The 22,468-nt window shown below is 45.5% G+C and overlaps 1 protein-coding gene across 7 annotated transcripts in view; it reads right to left on the bottom strand.

Moving 5' to 3' along the window:
• LOC8029346 (claspin) overlaps positions 1–22,468 on the bottom strand; it is an 85,882-nt gene that overhangs the window by 3,256 nt on the left and 60,158 nt on the right. For all 7 annotated transcript variants that reach the window (XM_042286640.1, XM_042286641.1, XM_029982739.3 and 4 more), the window contains exons 11-16: positions 22,196–22,459; positions 18,563–18,733; positions 16,826–16,947; positions 9,216–9,340; positions 5,252–5,333; positions 784–974 (exon numbers count right to left, since the gene is read on the bottom strand). In XM_042286640.1, the coding sequence (XP_042142574.1) occupies positions 784–974; positions 5,252–5,333; positions 9,216–9,340; positions 16,826–16,947; positions 18,563–18,733; positions 22,196–22,459 (955 nt within the window). The remainder of the gene's footprint in view (positions 1–783; positions 975–5,251; positions 5,334–9,215; positions 9,341–16,825; positions 16,948–18,562; positions 18,734–22,195; positions 22,460–22,468) is intronic.

Here is a 22,468-nt window from a genome sequence, read left to right as displayed (position 1 = left end):
CCCGAGCTATGTGCTCCTCGCCGGCGCAATCCGACCCCGGGAGAAGCGAAGGACGGCCGTGCTTCGTCTCCGTTTGCTACATAGTGTCCCCGCCATGGGAGTTATGGGCGTTCGATACAGAAAAACAATGTGAATTTCTAGGCGATGTTTGGACCGTTTCATATAAACAATAATTCGAAATACACGGGCGTGATATAACCAGGCTCGACTGTACGTTTGGCCGATTCCATTGATATCTGAAGAATTTTGGACTGTGAGAATCCATCTGCAACACTTTTAAAAATAAAAAGAAATGGACGCATCTCCACGTGGTGAATGATGTTGATTGGGGCGAAGCTCTGGTGGTGCTGATGATATTGATTTTATTGTTCATAGGCAGTGCTGATGGTGCTGATTTTTTTTTTATTGCTCATAGGTAGTGCTGAGTTCCGGGTTGCGTTTCGACTTCATTGTTACTGCTTTATGGTCGGTGAAATGCAGAGCCAGTGGTTCTAGCGGATCAGCTTGGATCCGCTAGAAGCCGTGGGAACGCATCCCCACCGCTTAAGTCAACGGTCCATGTCAGAAAGAGAATGTGTGGTATGGATCGTGGTTATATATGCATTTGAGCATTTGACCACAGCGCCCTCTAGTCTATAAACGTTGAGCCAATGCATGCAAAGTTTAACGCGATTATATACGGATTTAACCGCAGTGCCCTCTCCTGTATAGACGTTGAGCGGCTACATCCATTTGACCGCAGTTCGCCTCGGTGCCAATGAGACGGCTAGAACCAAGCCATACCGGTTTGTCGTCGGTGGTCCCGAAGACGAAGTTCTTGGTGGTGACCAGTCCATCTTTCTCGGCGCGAGCCGCCACCTTGATGCGGTTGGCGATGCGGTCCAGCACGGACGTGCCCAGCTTCAGGAAGGAGCCGCAGACGGCCGGCGTCTTGGCGCCCTCCCTCTTGCTGAGCCTAGACTCCTGCATTCGGGCTGTTGAAGAGACGCAAAAATCGGTGCCGAGTGAGGTAAGCCTACGGTGGCCAGACGTCCCGTTTTGAGCCCCTTTTAGAGGTTCGTTTCTGCCGTCCCGTCATTTTGTACCAAGGAAGCCTCATGTCCTGATTTCGTGGGAACATGCGCAGTGGCTGCGAAATTAGTACTAAGTGAATGGAAGAAAACCGAAACAATGTTTACTTGTTATGGAAGTAAGTTTACAAAAATAATCACGCTATGGAAGTGTCAGATCCCCACATAGAATTTTAATCTCTTTCTATGATTACACTTAGGAATATATCTTTTTTCCCCGTATCTACGAGAGTGTGGGAGACATTTTCTATAGTATTAGTGAATTTAGCATACCTTTGGATGGCATCATTTAACTATTGTTTAAAAATGGCAAAGGAAAGAATTAAAGGATTTAAGAATTCATACTTTGAACAGACTATACTAGCAAAGCTTTTCTAGCTCTTCTTTCCGCTTCGATAATACCCGTTTGCCCCAAGACGGTGTCTCTCACTTGCTTCTAGAGGCTGCAGATCTCGAAAGAAAATTACTTATCACTTTTCTGAAAATACGGTAACGTAAAAAAAAAAGACGTTATCACTGCTTTTACCACACCAGATTTTGATTTAATTTTGGTTTATTCGAGGGCTTTATCTCTTTTTATCCCAGCTTAATATTAATTTTTCTGCTCTGTGGGGGCCAAGCACCAAAATGGAAATCATTGTGTTTCAGGTAACAGTCTAATCCTGCTAGAGAGAATGCCATTTTTACGAAATTTCTGCAAAAATGAAGTATTAACATTCCCCTTCTTTTATCCATAAAAAACACAGCTTATAAAAAGTCTCTCCACAACAAACAACTTTTCAAATGCTGCTTTACTAAAATAAAGCTTTCATAAAAAAATAAAAACTCGATTGTCTTATTTACAAATGCCGTTCCTCTTCAATTAAGTTATCATAAAGAAAAGCAAAACATGGTTGTTTTATTTATAAATTTAAAAAATATAAAATCATCTTCCTGTTTGATATTGTGGCTTGCGATGTCACTACACGGCCAAAGAAAGCACAGCTGCCCTACAAACTGCTGCTTGGAGGCTGGAAACTAAACATAAACATTGTAGCAATGTTTGGTGGTGAAGACGATGTACACAAGCGCTCCGCAATAGCTCTAAAGCCTCCAAACTCCCTCCAGAGGCTGACTTGCATCACGTTTGGGCTCAAGCCTAGCCAAGTCACATCTATGGTGAGCAAGTTGACAGAGCGTGGTTGTTGGTCAAGAAACTACTCAATACCATATTAGAAAATATGTGGCAAAAAACCACTGTTCACTTTAAATTTGCTTCGAACTCAAAATTCACTACTTGCACAAGGATTTGGTCCGGTTTCAAACAGAAACAGATCCTTCTCGTCAGAAGCTCCCAAATGTGACAGCATAACACCCCTGTGCAAGAAGATACACTTTCTCTTAAAAACTTTCAGCCTTTCCACTCTGGTGAAGAAGGAAGAGCGGCGGAGCTGTAGCTTCTGTTCTCGGCGGTAGCTTTTCAGGCGAGCGATCCGCACTTCTTTCACAAGGGAATCTGAATCTCTTGACGCACGCGGCAGTTGCGGACCCATTCGCGCTTCAGCGTACGTCGCCGCTCCTTCCGCACTTGGTCTCCTTTCCCCAAAGAAAGGGCACGCGGCCGACGCATCGTGAGTCCAAAGCAAAAGTGATAAGAGCGTAGGAAACAGCGTGCAAAACAGACGAGGACGAAGAAGAAACACACGTGACGGGCGCTGCGCTCGTCACGTGTGTTTTTTCTTTGTCCTCGTCTGTTTTTCATGCTGTGTCTTACGATGATTTCACACCAACTCGCCCAACTATTCATTCTTCTATGATAGCTGGAAAGGCTGCCGCCATCTATGAGCGAGGGTGGTAACCAGACTGGTTGCTTGGTTGCCGCCGTCGCTTATAGATGGCGGTAGCTGTCCAGAGGTTTGTGTAGGTTTGCGTCGACATTTCTTTGGTACCGGACACAATCCTGGGGAACCTAGCCCTTAACAGCTCTGCTGTAAAGAAAGACACGTGTTATCACCAAGGCGGCAAGTGAAAAAAAGAAGGCAGATATCCCAAGCGATTTCGGCAAGTTTTTGTTGGCATTCATGCCGACAGATGTGATTGTTCATAGAGGTATGAATGAAAATCAAATCATAAAAACTGTTTGCAATTGCAGTTCCTCAAGTTATAAAGACTACTGTAAAATACCGGGGAAGCGGCCACTTTCGGACAAGCTCCCACTACAGTCAAATGTCATTAATTCAAACTCGAGGGGGACCGAACATGTTTGAATAAAGCAAAGTTTAATTAACGGGAGTTTCCTCCTATAGAGACTCATAGGATGGAACCTGCATGTTACTTTGAATTATCCCCAAGTTTGAATTAAGAGAGTTTCAATTAATGAGATTCGACTGTATTAACATTTCCAAAACTTCGAAAATCTGATAATATGTTTAGCACCCACCCCGTGTGCTTCGTTGCTTGCGATGGAAAGGAAAAGACTTATTGGGCGGGGGAAAACATTAACTGTGTTACCTAGGTCACTTGGGTACAGTCAGAGGTCCTTACAATGCTGGACGTCAGCAGCCCAGTTGTAGTCATGTCAGGACCGATGGGGGTCAAGATAATGCCGTGTCACAATCAACAGCTCTTGGAAACAAAACCAGTGGTCCCAGGGCTCTCGTGAGACACCTCTTGCTAAAGTGTGCACGCTGCCGCCATCTTGCTTTTTACTGCTTCAACCGGGAAAGCGCCCATGTCTAGACTAACCAATTTTTCAGTGAAAGTGGGCTGAGCACTTCCCCGGTATTTTACGGTATGCTGTGCAGGACTCCATCGACTTTCACGTCCCAGGAAATGGATGCTTTCCAAATCATCAGAACTTTTGCCTATGACGACGCTACTGCGGAGCAATCGCTGTCCCACTACCAAGCATAGCATCACGCTTCTCCGATACAAAAAAAGGCACAGTGATTTCTGGAATTAAACCTCGTTCATGTGCCACCAGAACTAATCTATCAACTAATATATCACGCTAAAGTTGAGGCTTGGGCGCATCCGTGGGTTCTTCCGTAATATATCACCAAGACTAATATTGTTGGCCGATTTTACATTGAATTCACAATAACAAAGTTCTCGTGAGAAGAAACATTTTCACGTGTCCTGTCAACACCGTTGTAGCGGGATACGACTGTTTTCAGATTATACGACTCACGAATTATACATTTTCTTGTACTCTCGTGAAAGTCGTATAATTGGGGTTCTACTGGAATACATGGGAAAGTGTCTACGGTACTTGTACATTACGAATTCCTGGCTTTGAAAATCATTACCGTATTTACTCACATAATGAATGCACTCGCTTAATGAACGCACCCCCTACAACAAGTACCAATATTTGGACTTTTTTTTTTCCTCTCGTAATGAACGCATTTCCAATCTTGGCTCCGTGAGTCTCGAATTGCGTCCAACTTAGCTAGCCACCAAGCCCACCAAGCCAATTTTCTTTTGCCGGTCAGGCTGAGTCAAGACCAGCCAAGCCGCTCTCGTAATAACTGAAAGTGCGTAGTTGCGGAAGTGATCAACCGTGAAACCGAGCGGCGTGCGCACTTGACGAAGCTTGGGTCGAGGAATTCCCCAGCCCCGGACATTCTTCGCCTATCGGATGCATTGATGTCAACAAACACACCGTTGTCTGTGGCCCGCTTTTGGGCAGTGAAATCGTGAAAGTGGTTAGGCCTAAGAATGATTGCACTGCTCTTCTTGCCGAGTGAGCTTTGTAGGGCTCTCTTACTTCGGCAAAAGGCACTCCGAAAGCACCCTAAAAAGGTTCGCAATTTCTAAAGCATGGTTACTGTGGCATGTCCCCGACCAGCCGTGGGTGTGCCTCCATCAATGGAGACGTGCCACAGTACCGTGCCATGTCATATTGGCACCTGAAATGACATTTGCACAAGGTTTGTAAATGCAAACATTTTACCCCAAATATGCGCAAATTTTTGGGAAATAAAGTGTGTTCATTAAGCGAGTAAATAAGGTATATGTAGAAACTGACCTATGAACTGCTCAATACATCAAACTAATATAGAGATTCAATGAAGCTTAGTGTATGACGACTAGCAGTGCTTTGGAGCTCAGCGAATATCCTTATTTGACGAATCTAGTACACCAGATTTGCTGAAGGGAAAGCGACTTACTCTATCCAATGCCCTGTGCAGGTTACTTACCAAGAGGGAAGTTCGAGGAGGAATCCTGTTCGGAGAGACGTGCGGCTCTGGCTGAAGCTTCTGCTGCTTTCTCCGCATCTGCCTGGAATAGAAAAACAGAGATGTTTACATGACCACCAATTTGGGAACCTGTACTCTGAAACCTGTATTTATAGGATGTGGAACAAAATCTGCTAATTTGATATTATTTATTTATTTTACACCAAAGGCATCAAGCATGCAATACATGAGGGTGAAAGAAAGTTGTAGAAGTCTTGATATATATACATACATCCAAACAAAATTATAACTATCAAAATATCCCGATTCCTTGCCCATTCCCGAGTCATCACTCGCCCCACTTTTTGGGCGAATACCGATTAAAAAAATATACAAGGTGATCGGCCACCCCCGCAAATACTCCAACGCGGACTCCGCAATTTCGCAAACATTCATCCATCCCGAATGACGTAGCCGCGGACCTTACGGTTGGAAAACGTCCGTGACAAAGTAAAACGGAGGCGAGAAAAACACTTCTCTGTTTACGGATTTCCTCTCCAATTTCCGCGATCCCGAAGTCTGAGTACATGTGTGTGAGAGGAAAACAACGGAGATAACAAAACTAGACTTTGCTTTGCTTACAAAAAAGTTTGTTCGGACAGAAAAAAAAAAAAGTCGGAAAGATAACCGATTCAAGGATTGCAAGGTCAGCGAATGCCCCATATCCTGGAATGTAACCGCGGAGTGTAAGGTCAAAGATGTCACGTCAAAGTCCGTCTCCACCGAAATAAGGTCACCACGAACCCACTCCTTCCCCGGAATGTCGCGACCGTGGTTTGTAAGGCTGTGCGATGTTTAAGGCAAAGCCAGTGGGAAAAATAAATATTTGCAGGAACGCCGCACAAAGACATTCGTTAAGTGTCCTATTTCGAGCTGTGTTTGTGCTGTCGTCTGCTACGCAGCAACGTTGCCTCAACGCGTATTGATAGCCCACCGCATACTGATGCACGCATGTATGCACCAGGCAAAAAAGTTGCACAAGAGCCTGCGCCTTGAGACTGACAAGGTGCCAACTTGGCCCGACGCCAAAGTATCTTGCCAATGCCGATCGCCGGATTCCCTGCTTTTCCAACATCGCTCTTCGTTGCTTCCTCCACCCGCTTGCTTGTTGCACCTGGTTGGTTTTGTCTATTTTCTTGTTGACTTTTTTTTTTACTAACGAAGATAACATAGCGGTGTTAGAAACATGCTTTCACACAACAAACGTTTGCACTGTTTGCTGATTAGCGTGTTCATCGTGCGTATGCAAGCAACGGACTCTGCGATAGTAAAACATTCCTCCATAAGAATTTTTTGCTTAAAACAATGAAACTAATTCGAGTTTTGAGTTTAATGTTGTTGTTGAGCAGTAGCACTAGATAGAGTCGCCAACCGATTTTGCGAACGCCGATAATTTGGACTTGTTCAATATTTCGGACTTTAAAGAAGGAACCGTGACCATGCACCTAGTTCCATGTTGGCTGCACATGGAATGGCTTGGTTTGGCAGAAGTGTTTGAGTGCTGCTAAGTCCTACCGCTAGGTGACACTATGCTTTGGCTTTTATTTTTCTTTAGCTGCGCGTCACATTATCATTGTTACCATTTTGCTCTGTTCATTCGCCATTCCGCAGTCGTGGACTTGCGCCACTCATCTCGTCTCGGTGAATCGTGTTTTCGGACTATGCTGGCTTGGACGTCATTGCCCAAACTGTTCTTCCGCCATTGCGAAGTGTCACTAAAAAGCGCAGAAAGCACTCAACGATAATGCTAGAAAAGAAAGCAGCGATTCTCAAGATGATAGAAAGTGGTCTAACACAAGTGGAGGCCTAACCTGAAGCAAGGCACTATGGATAGCTTTTTTTAAATTTTCCAACTGCTCTATTATTCGGATGTTTTCTCGGCCCCTGCGTAGTGCGAAAAACTGGTCGGCAACTGTATTTACAAAAAAACTGTTTACTTTTTTCTAAACTTTTTGTGCTTACCCACCAAGACATGGCCCTTTTTTTTATGAATTTCAGATGGCGGGGGGGGGATGTTGACTCGGGATATTGCGGTAAGTGTGCAATGTTAAACTATCACCCACCCCAACTGTAGTGTTAGCAGAAAAAATGGGAAAACCCATGGCAAACACACGAAATACTTAATTACGTAACCTACCTAATACAGTATAATGGTTTGCCCTCAAATTCCCAATTACAACAATATAGAAAAAACTGCTTTTAAATCTGCAATTTAATGTTTCGTTTAATAATAAAAAAAAATATCTTGTTGTTTTGCGCAAATAAACTGCGGCGACAGCAAAGGCACTGCACACACTGCTACGCTCGGACTACACACGGTCGCACTGTACACTAACCGTAAGCCACGTGATGTCAGGTGACGCCACAATGTCACGTGACAAAAATATATTTGGTACCGAAAAATTGCTCCGTTAAATTTATCCAATAAATTTCCCAGCCACAACGACCCTATACGAAACACACCTGGGGATCCACCGTGAAACCTTAGCAATTGTGACTATCGGCTGTAAAAAAAACGTTCCGTAGCCATTCAAGATGGTTGCCGTGGCAATCAAGCCTAAAGTGTGGCATACTAGAGCATGGGGTAGTGTTGCGACTGGCTCCGCTCATGTGACGCGCGTAGCGGAGGAGATTTCAACAGGTGTCGCATAGCTGTTTTAGGGGCGAGGTGCGTGCGTGCGTGTTTCAATGTGCGGGTTAATTCCTTTCCCGCACGTCACTCGTGGCAGTGACCTTTGAAACGCCGAGAAAGGCCGTTGTCTTCTTGCCTGTCACGAGTCTGTAGCCCGTTCGGCAGCCAGGCACGCGAGACTAGGTCTGTTGTTTTTTCACCGGAGCCGTCTAGGCGTCACACTTAAGCGTTGACCACCGCTAAACTAGCAGAACCATCCAAAACATCCTCCATATTGGGGTCAGCTCACCCCAAGCTGACACTGTGACTTCTAAACTGTGGCGGTCAAAATACAGAAACTCGGAACGGCGACGACGGCATCGTGAACGCTTGGCACAGGGGGGGGGGCTGCTGCCGGCACATCGATCGCGGTACTGCATACGTTCACCGCACGTGCGACCTCGTGAGCTCTCGTTGCAGAGCTGCAATGGTCAACCATGGGCATCCACAGAACTTTTTTCAATGGGGGGGGGGCAAACCCTATTTTTAGACGGAGAGGGGAGGTGGGGGGAGTATGAACGTTTTTTTTAAACGGGAGCAACCCTGGAATTATGGGGCCAAAGTGTTGACGCGGCACGCCACAATTGGACCTATGGAGACCATAATATTTTAGTACGATCGGAGTCCTCTGGTCGTATTATACTGCTTTCATCGCCGGAAATATGAGTAACAACGGGCTGCCAAGTTTGACGGTGTCGGTTTTATGATCACGACGACTTTGAGCTTCCGCCATGCTTGCTACGCATACATCAAACTTGTCACTCACATTACATAACCAGAAAGCCGCAGTCAGACTGCTCATACATTGTACAAAAAGAATCGGTATTCGTCGTGACACGGAGACGGAAGTGTCTGAGGACGTGCCTCAGGCACCTTTGAAGCTCGTTTGTTTCGTACGTACGTATGCTTCGAACGTGGCTGCGGACAATTTTTGTACGAGCTACGTCCATTGTACAAGGAAGAAACGTGCCTCCGAGAATGTGTGCGACTGTCTTTTGTACGATGTACTGCAGCGTGACTCCGGCCTAAGGGTACACCGCCGAAACGCTCCGTCGTCAATAAGCCCGAAATCCCGGGGTCATTGACCCCTCGCACCCACCTCCGAATGCACATTGTCCCAACGCTTCTCCATATTCTACCGCACAGTACCTTAATAATATGCCCATACTTTATAAAGTTTCGGCTAGAAACCGATGCATCACGGTGCTCGGAGCAACGTGTGCATTTCACTGGCAGCGAGCCGGGTGCACCAACCTGGTCCTGAAGCCATCGCTGGCGCTCGAGGCGCTCCAGCTGCCACGACGCGTCCACCACCGGCTCCGCCTGCGGATCGCCGTCTTCCGCGTCTGAGTTCTGCGCCTCCCCGTCGTCTCCGGATTCTGCACAAACAAGTCGACAAAAGGGGACGTCGGCCCGTCACACCACAAAGCTCCCCACCTCTTCGACAGACAACCGAAAAAAGAAACTCGGGCAAAGGGGTGCTGAAGATCCGTCCATTCATTTATTTATTCGAGGGAAGCTCCGGCAGTTTTCCGAGCTAAACGGATTCTCGGAATACCCTGGCTTTACTCGTCACAGTCACAGCCACTTACCATCGCTAAATTCAAAATGGCTATCGGGAAAACGGCAAATGAAGGCCAACACCAAAACCAATCTTCAAATTTTTCTGCTCTCACCAATGGGGGCAATGTCACGCGTTGTGGGACTCGCGAGTTAAGCAGACGGTTTCTAAAACGCATCACTTTGCCCGTTTTTCTTCATTTTGCTGACGCAAGCTTCCCCAGCATTGATTTCAATCACTAAACTTCTTGCAACCCATTGCGAAGAAGCTGTACCGTCCCCATATTGCAACATTTGAAGTGATGTTTTCACTACTGCCAGTAAAGCCTCTCGGACTCACGAGCCAAATGTGAAACTTCGTTAACTTTGTGAAAAACAATGAATGTGACTTGTAATTTGGGTTACTAGTTCAGATGAGTCGACGTTGCGATGGAAGAATTTTGAGGCATATCAGTGACCATTGAAATTTCGCACCTTTGAAGCGTAGACTTTTTCTAATCAAACCCCCGAAATTTGTCTGTCCGTCCGCTCGTGCATTTCCTCGCTGAATTTACTGGAGACTATGGAGTCGGTGGACGTCACGACATCCTGTGACATCGACTTGAAACCACGACACCAAGTCACGTGACGGCGTCACAGACATAGAGTGACGATTTCCCCGCAAAATGTAGCGGGGAAATAAGTAAAAATCGGCAGCTTTCTGCCTCAGGATGCGAGTGAGTAACAGCATCAGCTGTCACTTACTTTCATGCGTATCCACTTTTTACAGCATCAGCTGTACTTGGCTTGCACTGGGCAAGCGATGTGTTGCCGGAAACGAACGAAGCATGCTCGCATTTATCGCGAGCGACCTTGGTGCCAGGAGAGGGTGAGTACAGCAGTGTTACCTTCTCCCTTTTGCTGATAAAGGGGTTTTCCCATGGGATAGAAATCTCTCCCTTTGCTCCCCGGGATGAGTATCACGTGGTAACAATGTCATGCCTTTTGCATGAAGCCGCGCTGACGATGTCCCAGGGGAATGGAGGAGCTTTTGCTGGGCCTGCACAAACACTCCCCGCGTTGGCGTGGGACCTCTTCGTAATTGGTGGTATTTTGTTTGCGTGTCTGGCAACTTTAGAGATTTTGCTCAGCGAGATACCGGCGGTGGCATCAAAATCGCCTAACTCGTGGCTTGTGCTGTTGCGCATGTCGTTTGAGGCACGCGAAGGAGTCTTCGATATCTGTCACTGCCCTCCTCAAGCCGCTCCTCATATAACTGGTTTTGTATCCATGTCCCTTACGTTGCATCCACCTGTTTAAGAAGCAGCTTTCTTTTACCAGGCAAAGTTCGTTGTTTTTTGCATCTAACAGCGCTGTCGCCATAATCGCAAAACGCTGTTTCATATCTGCCTCCGTTTTCCTACTCTCGTCAGCGTGCACCGAGCCCCGTTGTCGAAAGTGTGACCGCTAAATTCGTCTGATAACACTGACATCCCTCTTGGATATTCATGTGAATGCTGAAGTCGGTGAGGGAGCCCCGCTGGTCCTGCCGGGCACTGATGCCACGCACATCCCTCCCCGAAAAGCATCCCCCGTGTGCATATCCCTTAAAGGTCATTGTCAAGGCGCAGAGCGTTCGGACGAATGCAGTTGCGCCGGGGGTCGTGCAATTGCACTCCTCGCCACCTGCTCTTCTCATCTTCGGTCGGCCATTCCCTTGGTGCTCTAAGCCTTTGCGCGCAAGAGTGGGGTGGCCAAAGCAGACCCCGAAACACGCAGCGGCTGCTCGACGGCATAAATGCCTCCTTGAGAGGGAATGTCACTGATGCGTAGGTGCCGATGGTCTTGCCCTGGATGTTAGGATGAAACGCATTCAATGTCAAGATTGTGCTGCACGTGAAAGTAAAGCGAAGCGTAGAAGAGAATGTTACCGAGCGAAAAAAGGACAGCCTGGTGCGACCGAGCAATTTGTGCAGCGTGTCCTTGAGAACATGTTTGGTGCTGCTGTTCTGTGTGAGATAGGCTGTGGTTTATGCGAGACACCGCACGACACAACGTGGCTGGAATTTCCAGTCAATCACGATGCAATACGATCAAAATGTTGCGCCACCTGACGCTGTTTATTCACATCGCGTTGCACGATCATCTGCGAAATTTTTATGTACAGTAGATCCTTGTTAACTTGAAGTCATAAGAACTGGAAAAAAATTTGAGATAAGTGAAGTTTCGAAATAAGCGAGGTACCAAATTTTCATTGCACTGATCGTGCATAGTGCGGAGGAACCCTTCCAACAATCGCGCCAACTGACTCGACGCTCACACGTGCGCGGTAGGCGGGTGCGATGGGGAGAGCAAAACGACTGCAACAAAATTATCAACAACCAACCCTCATAGATGAGACAGCAAAACCAAGACGCAAGAATGCAAAGAACAACAAAAAAACGGAAGAACCCTTAAAAAGGAAGAATGAAAGAACAAGAGTGGAAGATAACCTTGAGCGAGAGGGTGATAGAGAGAGCAACACCGGTTGCCAAGGCCAAGACGTATAAGGGGGAGAAAAAAAAAAGTCACACAAAAACGTCTGAGGCCAACGCTGCTCGTGACACGGGACATTTAAAAAAATTTTTTTTTTGTGCGTTGTCGGGAGTGCGTGAGGATGCACCACTTTTTTATTTTTTGTGTATTTGTTTTTGGGTAGCTGTTTCCTCTAAAAATACAAAGTAAGCAATTTTGTTTGAAATCTACAGGAGACAATCTGATTTCTTTGAACATTTATTTAAACTATGAGCTGTTCAGTGTGCTTAAAAACACTAGACATAGATTCAAGAATAATATGACAAGAGTTATCTTTTTAAAGCTCCAATCTAGAAGTTTTTTGTTCTGTTTTTAACATATAACAGTTGTTGAAGGACACAACATAAACAAGTGTGAGTGGTTAGTTTATATATGGAATCAAAAGCAACCCAAATTGTATTCCACTTTAAATATTAGAATAAATGCTTTTGAGTACAAAATTGTGTCTTTTGTTCAAGTTTTGAGAGTCGCAATAGGACTGCAATTCTTAATTAAGTTAAAATAAGAAAGGTTTTTTATTGAATTATGAACATCACTGGCACTTCTCATATAATCTTGAATGCTGCGAAATGAGCAAGATGACACTAAATATACCTTCTTTAAAAAACTCAGTTGAACTCGTCGAGGACACTAACTACACAGTAGTTCCTCGTTATCACAAAGTCAACGGGACGGCGAAAATTTAGATAAAAGTGGTAATTTGACAAAAGCAAGAAAGCCAAAAAACAAGGACAGCAGCCTTGAGGGTGGACAGAAACACTGCAGAACACAGTGACTATATATTTTATATATTTAATCAAACAAACTTTGGTTACTCATGGCAGCTTAACTGAGGAATAAAGAAGTAATTAACGTATTTACTCGAATATAAGTCAACCACAAATATAGGTCAATGCCCCTACAAATAAACTGGCAAAAAAAAAAAGTTGAATATAGGTTAACTATGTTGAATAACCTGAGACTGGGGCAGAAGTGAACAAATAAGTCGAAGGAACAGAAAAGGACGACGTCTCAAACTCAGCTACCAGGTTTATCTAGTCCGCCTCCTTATATAGCCCACAATCAATAGAGGTTAACCATTTTCTTTAAAAAACAAAGGAAAGTTTGGAAAAAAAAAAAAAAAGTCAAATTTGGGGGTTTTACGTGCCAAACCTACGACGGGCATCTGGCACGCCCCAGCGGAGGACTGAGGATTAATTTGGACCACCTGGGGATCTTTTGACGTGCAACCGAAAGCTCGGTTACACGGTGCCTTCTCCGCAATAAGCCTCCGGCATATTGCGGGCACCTCGGTCGGGATTCGAACCCGCCACCTAGGGATCCGTAGGCCGGCGCTCTCGCGTCGGAGCCACCGAGGCGGCTAGTTTGAAAAAAAAGAAAAGAAAAAAAAGAAACTTTTATTTACAGCACTCTCAGCTAAATCACAGCGCGATGCCAAAAACTTCATCGTCGGAACTGCCGGACAAGTGATCATTGTCGGAAGCTTCGTCAACTTTGTAGACATCCTCACAAATTCGCAATACCTCACTGACACCGTTGTAAAATGACAACAGCAAGAAACACAAGAAGGTAGAGATGGCCGAAGTGACGAAAGACCAAATACAAAGACGCGAGCAACGAGCGAGCCGCTGTGAGCAACAAAAAACAAAAGTAACCTCCATATTTTTCTTTCCTTTGGTGCTTGTCTGGGAGGAAGAGAGGGATGGAGGGGAGAAGGTGAGGTGGATGGCACATCCGCACCCCTTTCCCTCACCCTCCTTCCTTGCGTAGCGAGGGGCATCCGTGAGCAGCGCCGGCAGCGGATAGGCGCGAAACTCGACGCCCAACGGATGCGTGTGAGCGGCGGCCATGGCGGGCAGACCGCACCAACTGCTGCTTTTTCGGTTATTTTCGTGCACTGAAATCTTTCTGAAACAAGAAGCGGCGCGGCTCTAGGCGACGCCGGCTCGGTGGCTCGATAGCTCCGTGCCCTCGGTAAGGTCGCAAAATGTGGTCACGAATGTAGGTCGAAATTCTTTGGTCACGGCTATAGGTCAACCCTTAATTTTTGACATTTCTGGAAGAAAAAGGAGGTTGGCTTAAATTCGAATAAATATGGTAAGTGGAGTTTGGCGATAATTTTTTCCGGGCACCAGTTCTTCAACTGCTTCAGGCATCGCAAGAGCACTGTCCCGCCACTGTACTGCACTTTGTTCCAAAGCAGCCCTAGGATGTTTTGCATATCTGCAGTCGTTGGTGTTTCCCGAGGTGCCTCTCCGACGTCGCTTTGTGTTTACCTTCGCCGCACAGAAGGTCTGCGATCGCAGCCTCCGAGACAGGAGCAACAATGAGAATGCCCATAATGACAAGCGCAAACAAATCAAAGTTATTCTCAGTGGCTTCACCAACGTGTTCGCACACACTCCCGTAGAGATCGTTGCACCTTTGGGAATTATGTGAGCGCAAAAAAATCCAACGTGCGTACAAAGGCGTTGGTGACTTTTAATCTACGAGTCATGGGTCCGCTTTCTCTTGAGCGAGAAACTCTTCTCGAACTTGTCCAGTACGTCTTGCTTGTTCTACAAGATGGTCAGTAGTGTCGAACAGTCGATTCCGGAATGGCGAATTTCCTGGAAACTTCAGACTTGCGCCGGCCACCTTTTTTAACCTCACACATCGAAGCAACTTTCGGTAAACAGCCGCACACGATGCACGTTTATGCCACAGGCATGCAGGGCTGGCGGGAAGCAACGCGGCTTCTTGAAGGGATGACCTCCCCCGGGCTCCTTGCTTCCCTGACCCGATTCCGATAAAAGCCGGGCCGTGTTGGCTGCGTGCGCAACCCCCGCCGTGCCTAGCGTCGGAACCTGGATGCTGCTCCGTGGCTGCGTCGGCGCATCGGAAGCGGGGTTCCGCCCTCCATTACCTGCTTGTTTTCTTGTTTGACGTTTGTTCCGTGCACCTCCATGCATTCAGCACCTCGGCCTTCCTAATAAGCTTGGTCGGACGCCAGTTCGCTTCGAATAGTCCCGTTCAGAATGCATGAAATTAGGTCGGGGCCACGTTGAACTTCGATAAGAGATAATCCGAAAAAAGCGATGTCGTTATAATCGTGGACCGTACCTCTATTCGTCCTCTGCTAAAGATAATTTGGTTCTAATTTAAGCTTTATAAATACCCATTAAATACAATAACTGAAGAAAATAAATTAAGGCTACTATGGTGCCTAATCGAGGTCATTTAAATATCTCGTTGCTATTCCCAAGTTTCCTTGAATCTCGAATCCGAAAAGCTAACGCACAGTCAGGACTACTGATACACACCACTCGGCAGGGCATCGCAGGTAACACGGACCGGCCGCAGCTTTAATTTTTAAACATTCAACTGCAAGGCGAGTTTTCAGATCGGTATCCCTCAGGTCTTGTTTCTTTTTCGTTACCTGATGTGTGTGCGTGCAACACAGAGCACTCGAAGATTGCACCAAACGGTATATGCAAAATCACAATGTCCACTTCACAGGGGTCGCTTTGCCGCAGTGCAGAGGTGCACGGCGAGAAGCACATTTAATTAAAGCTTAAAAAAGAAATGACCTCAAATGCACAAAATAATTATAGAAACATGTATCCTAAATAGGTAATATTTGATGGTGACTTAAGTGTTTCACAAATTCTAACGAGGCGTTCAAAATTTTAAGTAACCCGCCCGAACGAAGGAACTCCCGAGTACTCAAAAATAGAACAGAATGTTGCATTATTCTAAACGCTAGTCGAAAGTTTTAAAAATTCGCTCGAGTCTGCTGTAACGATCTGGCAGTGTGCTGGGTTCTGAGCTATTAGTTTCAGTACTGAGAAAGCAAAATTAACTTGTGGCACAATGTTGGAGCAACTTCGTCGCATTCGGCTGAAAGTAGCAAGATGTACCAGGGTGAGTGCTTTGGCACAGTTTGGCACAAATGATGCAGCGGTGACATCACTGACGTAGGACAACCGCTTTGCTGAAGCCTTGCATATTTATAACAGAGTGCCCTCTACAAACTGACATCTCTTCCATGCAAAGGTCTGTGAACCTCCACCCTGTAGGAAACTGAAACTGTTGGGGTTGTTGGCTGAACTCTTGAGAGATTTCTGCAGTTGGGAAGTGTGCAGCAAATTAAAACTTGGCCCAGGTTTTCCCTGCACACATGTCCTCATTTCAAAATCGAGTGGAAGCTTCAAATAAAACTGCTGGTTCTACATCTAGGCCACTTAACTAATTTCTATTCTAAAAAAACATTAGCAGTGACCTTGAGCTTCATAGCCCTATAGTGCATAGAATGCAGTAGTATTTAGGTTAAATTTATTTACACATTAAACAGACATTTCAAGGTGCAATGAACCTATTTCTTTTATATTCAACTGCAAACTACACATATGATGTCAGGTCACGTGACTTCAATTTTCCTTGCTAAATTTACTCGAGAAACTAAGTCAGCACGTAGGCCACATGATGGCGATTTGCCCACTAAATATAGCGGGCAAACTAAGCGTATACTATGCGATGTCACGTGACATCAATTCCACAACTAAATTCAGTGGGAAAATGCACAGACGGATGGACAAACAACTTTCTGGGAAAATAGGGGGCTTCGTTATAAAGCATTCCATGCAGTAAAAGGAAAACTAGGCCTAATAAGACGAAGAGGTCTAATAAGACAAAGAGTGGTATGCTTTATGGAAAACCTGCAGTGGATGATGGCAAATGGTAAAAACAAGGCGAGCACGTCGTCTCCTCACCGTTGTTTCTCCAGCGGAAGCGTCTCTGCCGCCCGGTTCCGTCGCTGTGGAGGTCCCCGTCTTCGAGGAGGAGCTCCTGGTATATCTTCAGCTCCCTCTTGTCTTCGTCCAAGAGCTGCTTGCTGATTGTGGAACATGGAGTAAAACACTCTTTAGGTGAAAATACACAGCAAGGCGGACACTGCAACGCGATCGACCAGATAAAGTCCTATTGATGCGCGCCCGAGTAGCCTATGGTGACAGCGTTTTTGCCAACCAAACATTAAAAAAAAAGAAGCGCACTATTGCCACAGCATTTGGGCAATGTGCTTTGCGCTAGGTGCGACTGCTCTGACCTTGACAGACGCTGGCTCGAACACCACGCCAGAGATCTCTGCGCTTCAAAGTGTTCATAAAACTGTTATTGCTGCCGTTAAGGCACGAAACTTGAGTCGACGACGAAGCCGTGTCCAAGCAGCTTGTGTAGCGCAAGCGCAAAGTTCTACGTGGCACGGCACATCCAAAAAACGACTTTAAAAAAAGCACGTCCCCCATAGAGAAGCATGAAAAAATAGGCTTTTGATAGGCTACCACTAGCTGCTTACAAAGAGTAATCTGGTGGCGCCACTTGCAGCCAAGGCGAGGCAAGAACCTTATCTGGCAGCTGCGACGCGTGCGGTGTCCACACCTTTTATATCTTCCACTGGGGTGCGGAACGGGACGGGCTACAAACTTGGGACAAGATTCACATCCAGAACTTCCATTTCAAGGCTCTGCGACGTTAGACTTATCTCTGCCTACGGTAAAGTTGGTCTTTTCAGAAAAAAACCTTAGCTGTATCAAGATCTTTACTATACTCTATATCACAAGTTGCACACAGTGCTGTGGAGGCCATGGGCGGAACAGAGAGGAAAGCCACGTTTGCAGGAATTTTGAGTGGTGGGCCCATCCCTGGGGAGGAAAAAAGCAACGGGGGTACGCAAAAGGGGGCCTTGATGAGAGGGGGTTTCCCCCTGCCCTCACCTTCCCCTGCTTGCATTAAGCTCTCGTCCCTGTACCTTAAAATCTGCCTGTTATTTTAGTATTTCCCAAAAGGCACTCCAAATGCCATCTGTCGTTCTGCGCCGACGGAAGGTATAGGGAGCTTTGATAATTTCTTTATATGAAAATCGGCCGCGCATGAAGGTAATTTCGGGTTTTCAAGGTTATTAGAGCTCGTAGATTGAGTTATGACAGTAAAATGAGGATCTCAAAAAGCACCTTAGTGTCCCTTTAAGTTAGAGGTTAGGTTAAGGACGCTAAGTAAAGTTAGGGGTTGGGTTAGGCTAGGGGTAAGATTAGGAAGGGGTTAGGTTAGCTTAGATTTAGGTCAAAGGTTAGGGTAGATTAGTAGGCTAGGTAAGGTTAGATTATTAGGGAAAAAATAATATTGTTACGTTAGGTTAAACATAAGGTTAGATTAGGTTAGGTTGGGTTAATTAGGTTAGGTTAGAAGGTAAGGTAGGGGCTAGGCTAGGTTAGCTTATTAGGCTAAGGGTAAGACCAAGTTAGTTCATGTTAGGGTTGGGTAAAGTAGGCCCTTATGGTAAAGGTTAGGCTAGATTAGGTCAAAGGTTAGGTTAGATTAGGTCAAAGGTTAGGTTAGGCTAGGAGGTTAAAGGTTAGGTTACCTTAAGCTGGGTCACATCATGTTAGCTTAGATTAGGCGAGGGGTTAGGTTAGAGGTTCAATTACAAAAGGACAGGTTGTTACACTCACAAGTGGAAACGGCCGATCTCCTCCCGCAGCTTGCTGCTGTCCTCCTTGTCGTCCTCGGCTGCAATCAGGTCGGCCAGCACCCCCTCCTCGTCCTCCTCTCCCTCCTCCCCGTCGCTGCCCACGTCGCTGCCAGACAGCTCCGCCTCGTCCTCAAAGAAGTCCCGCAGGCTCCTTGGTCCAGACAAGATACAATACTGAGGGTCTTTAGAAAAAATGCTAAGAGTGCAGCCGAGCCGGTGTGCACTGAACATGATGCTAAATCCCGAGACTGAAGGAGAACGAAATTAAAACAACAAAAAGGACAAAAAAAGAAAAGAGACGACAGTACAATAATTTATTTAATCCAGGCTTTCTTTAACGTTTCCAAAGTCGTCACTGCCACGAAAAAACAAAACAAAAAAACCTTCCTTTTTACAAAACAAACAAACAAACAAAGCAAAAAAAAAAAAAAAAACAACAACCAGAAAAAGCACGGAGAAAACAAACAAGATAAAGGGGAGAGTGTCCCCTATTGTCCTGCTTGCTAATATCTTAATCATCCTTCACTTTTCAAAGCTGAGGCCTCCAACAACCGACAGAGAAAAATAAAATGACAAAAACAGAACTGGACATCAAAACAATCTATCGCAGACAACTCAACATGGGTATGAATTTTTAGATGTTACAGACAGCGTAAACAGAAGAACAAACACAAGTGCCGTGTTGTCCGGCTTCGTGTTTATTGCTTCAATAAATCACTTTTTACTTCGTTGAAGGTTTTTGCTTGCAGTTTAGAAGGGAACACAAGAAGGGAACACAAAGTGAAGACCCAAGAAATTGTATGATGAAGCGTTCATATTAGCCCCATACGGAAAAGCTATCAGATCATTATGTGCGCCTATTTGTATACAATAAACATCTGTTTTAAATATTGGTTATACGATAGAGATGAGACCCAATAAGGACATGGAAGGGGAAAAAAACAATGGCAGGTGTATGTTTTTTTTGTTAACTTGAGAAAAGTCCCTTGAACAATATACACAATATTCCCACGCGCGTCGCCGAGTAAGCAAGTGCGTGGCCGAATGGTTACCGTGCTTGGCTTTCACACGGAGGCCCCAGGTTCGATTTCTGGGAGTGGACACTTCTTCTATTTTTTCAATTTAGCGTTCTCATAAGTTCGAGAACCTTGTCGTCTGATCAAGCTTCAAATGTTCTATGTGCCGAACGTTCTATGCCGAATGTTTTAGAAACCCACGCGGGAACAAAAGGTGCTCCGCGTGGTGGTCCGGGATAAGTCTCGTCCCAGCATTCGATCCTGCTGTTACGCTGCCATTGACGCCTGCGATGCTAGTCTTCTATTTTGTTTTGGGCACAAGCTCGTCCCATTAAACATTTACTTTGCTTCAGTCATTTGTCGCCTCATCAATCGTCATTCGCGACAAAATCCATTAAAGGAACACTGACACCCCCCAGACAATTTATTATTGTGTCAGGATACTACCCAATCAATATTTTAGCGCATATATTTTTAATAAAGTAGAAAAACTCAAGTGCTCAAAACCGAAACAGAAGCATGAGAGCTCATGGCCGCTAGTCATGTGGCTACACCCAACTGCTTTTTTTTCTCCGCTTTTTTGGCGTGTGAAGCAGACGACGATGAACTTGCGAGCACCATTTCTCGTGCGATTGTTTCGCACTTATATCCCTTCCACTCCATATTCTGCGCTTGAAGATCGATTGGTTGGTACCACGAACAATAGTCACGAAGTAGCGGCCCGACGTTCGTCGCAATGTTGGTACGTCGTGTGCCGCCATCACGTTGTCCAGCCCGCGGTACGTTGCCGAATTGAGAATGACATGTATGTGTACTTCCTGTGATCTGCGCAACATTTGCTTTTTTCGATCAACGTATTTGCAGCTTTTTTGAGGCCATAAAAATGGGTTTATTATTTTTATCTACTATCTACTTTAGAAATACTTCATACACATAGTTTTAACGCCACGTAACCATGAAGAAGGGAGCGAGCGCGACTAAAACTGGCCAATTTTCGACTGGCTGTTTTCGGGTGGAAAGAAAACAAACTTCGAGCTGCAAATTGTGTACTGGGTAGTTAGACTCTTGTAGGTCATGTTCAAATAAAAACCTCGGCGAGCATAAATACCCTGTCAGTGTCTCTGTAAGTATAATTTTAAGCTTTTTAAGCTGGACGCTGCTGGTAACAAGGGGGAGCTGCATATGCGAGATCTGGGGGTAAATAAAATTGACTGATTGATCGCTTGAAGCCTTTAGCACACACAAATCTGATATTTTGACATGCATGTGATACACTACCTAAATTTAAACACTAGTTTTGGCACCCTAATGCCTGCGGGGAACCATTAGCGTATCACGATTAGTGAGAATGCTAGGATCAAGAAACAGTAGCAAGAAAGGCTGCTAAATGAAGTAGAGGGTGGCAATGGCACACCTTGATCGATAACTTATATCATTAGTATAACATAATCAATTATGATGAAAGGAATTAGAAGAAACTAATCATAGGTAGTAACAGAAAAGCTAAAACCTCTTTGCTGGTTTGGGCTAAGACAGGCAGCCTAGAGGAGGATTCTGTAACTCGAGGAGACTATATAGGTAACAAGCATGAACTAGGACCCGTTTTGAAAGTATACTATTATAATTATTATAATATTAGTAATAACAATAAATATAAAATAAATAAATAAATAGACAGACAAACAAACAAATAAATAAACTACGAGTGTGCGAATAGTGAAACTTCAGCTCGAATTGAATTCAAATTGAACACTGTTGAATAGTTGCTGACAAGTCAAACGCCAAATCAAATACCAAATCTTTTTTCATTTGGAATACACAAAAAGAGAAGAAAAAAGATTAAACCAAACAAGCACGCCTATGGGTTATGGAGCACCGTGCATTCACGAGGGCGCCCATCAAACCACTCTAACATTAGTGCCTCGCCTTCGACACGATCGCATGGTCGTGTCGCCGTGGGGTTGATCGGGATCTCGAATTCGGCTCCCGACATGCCACTTTTTTCCTAGCCACTGGATGGCGCTGCAGGCGCCCTGTGGCGGGCGAGGAGAAACCTCCTCGCCTATCGATCGAGATATACTTGGTGGCCCAGGGAGCGAAAGGCCTCTTAGAACTCCGGACGATACCGAGACGCAGGCAAGTGGGTGGCGACCGGATCTAGGGTAATCGCGGGACACGAGGCCTGGGGGCCTTCTTTGTGTGTAGCTTTGGCCTTAACGTGCGTTTGTAAATATTTGTGTAATGCCGCGTGTATTTGTAGTTTAGATTGAGTGTTTTGTAGCGTTGTGTTTTATATTGAACCAATAAACGGGGAGCGGAATCTTGCTCCCGTGAAAGAACCAGGCTGGACTCGGGTTGTTGACGGACCATGTGGGAAACGGCAAATCGGTGGCGGTACGCGAATTCCTACAGGGTTTATTTGACCACAGGTGCACTGAACGAAAAGCAACTGTGATGTATAAAACGATGTTAATGAATACTTGCCAAAGACAAACTTCAGATGTAGCTAGTTCATGTCAATCATCCATGACACTCATTCACGACAATTTTCTTGTAGAAAACGACCCGTAAAACACATTGTGTGTTTAAAAACTTGCCTTTTCTTGGCCCGACTTTCGGTGATGCCTATCTCTTCCTCCTCATCCTCTTCCTCATTGTCCTCCTCACCATCTTCATCTTCGTCCTCGTCTTGGCCCTGATCGTCGTGTTCGCCCTCATCTTCCGCTTCATCTCTGGCATTGGCGTCTTCACCGTCACCTTCTACATCATCAACGTCGTCGTTTTCTGGGTCTGTGGCACTTGCAAGATGTGCCTTGTCCCCAAACTGACTCCCCGTGTCACCCGCTTCACTGGCTCCATTGCTGCATGAC

This window comes from Ixodes scapularis, unplaced genomic scaffold (genome assembly GCF_016920785.2).
Source record: "Ixodes scapularis isolate PalLabHiFi unplaced genomic scaffold, ASM1692078v2 PGA_scaffold8__174_contigs__length_109621045, whole genome shotgun sequence".
NCBI classification, from domain to species: domain Eukaryota; kingdom Metazoa; phylum Arthropoda; class Arachnida; order Ixodida; family Ixodidae; genus Ixodes; species Ixodes scapularis.
This window is presented reverse-complemented; position numbering and strand designations above follow the sequence as displayed.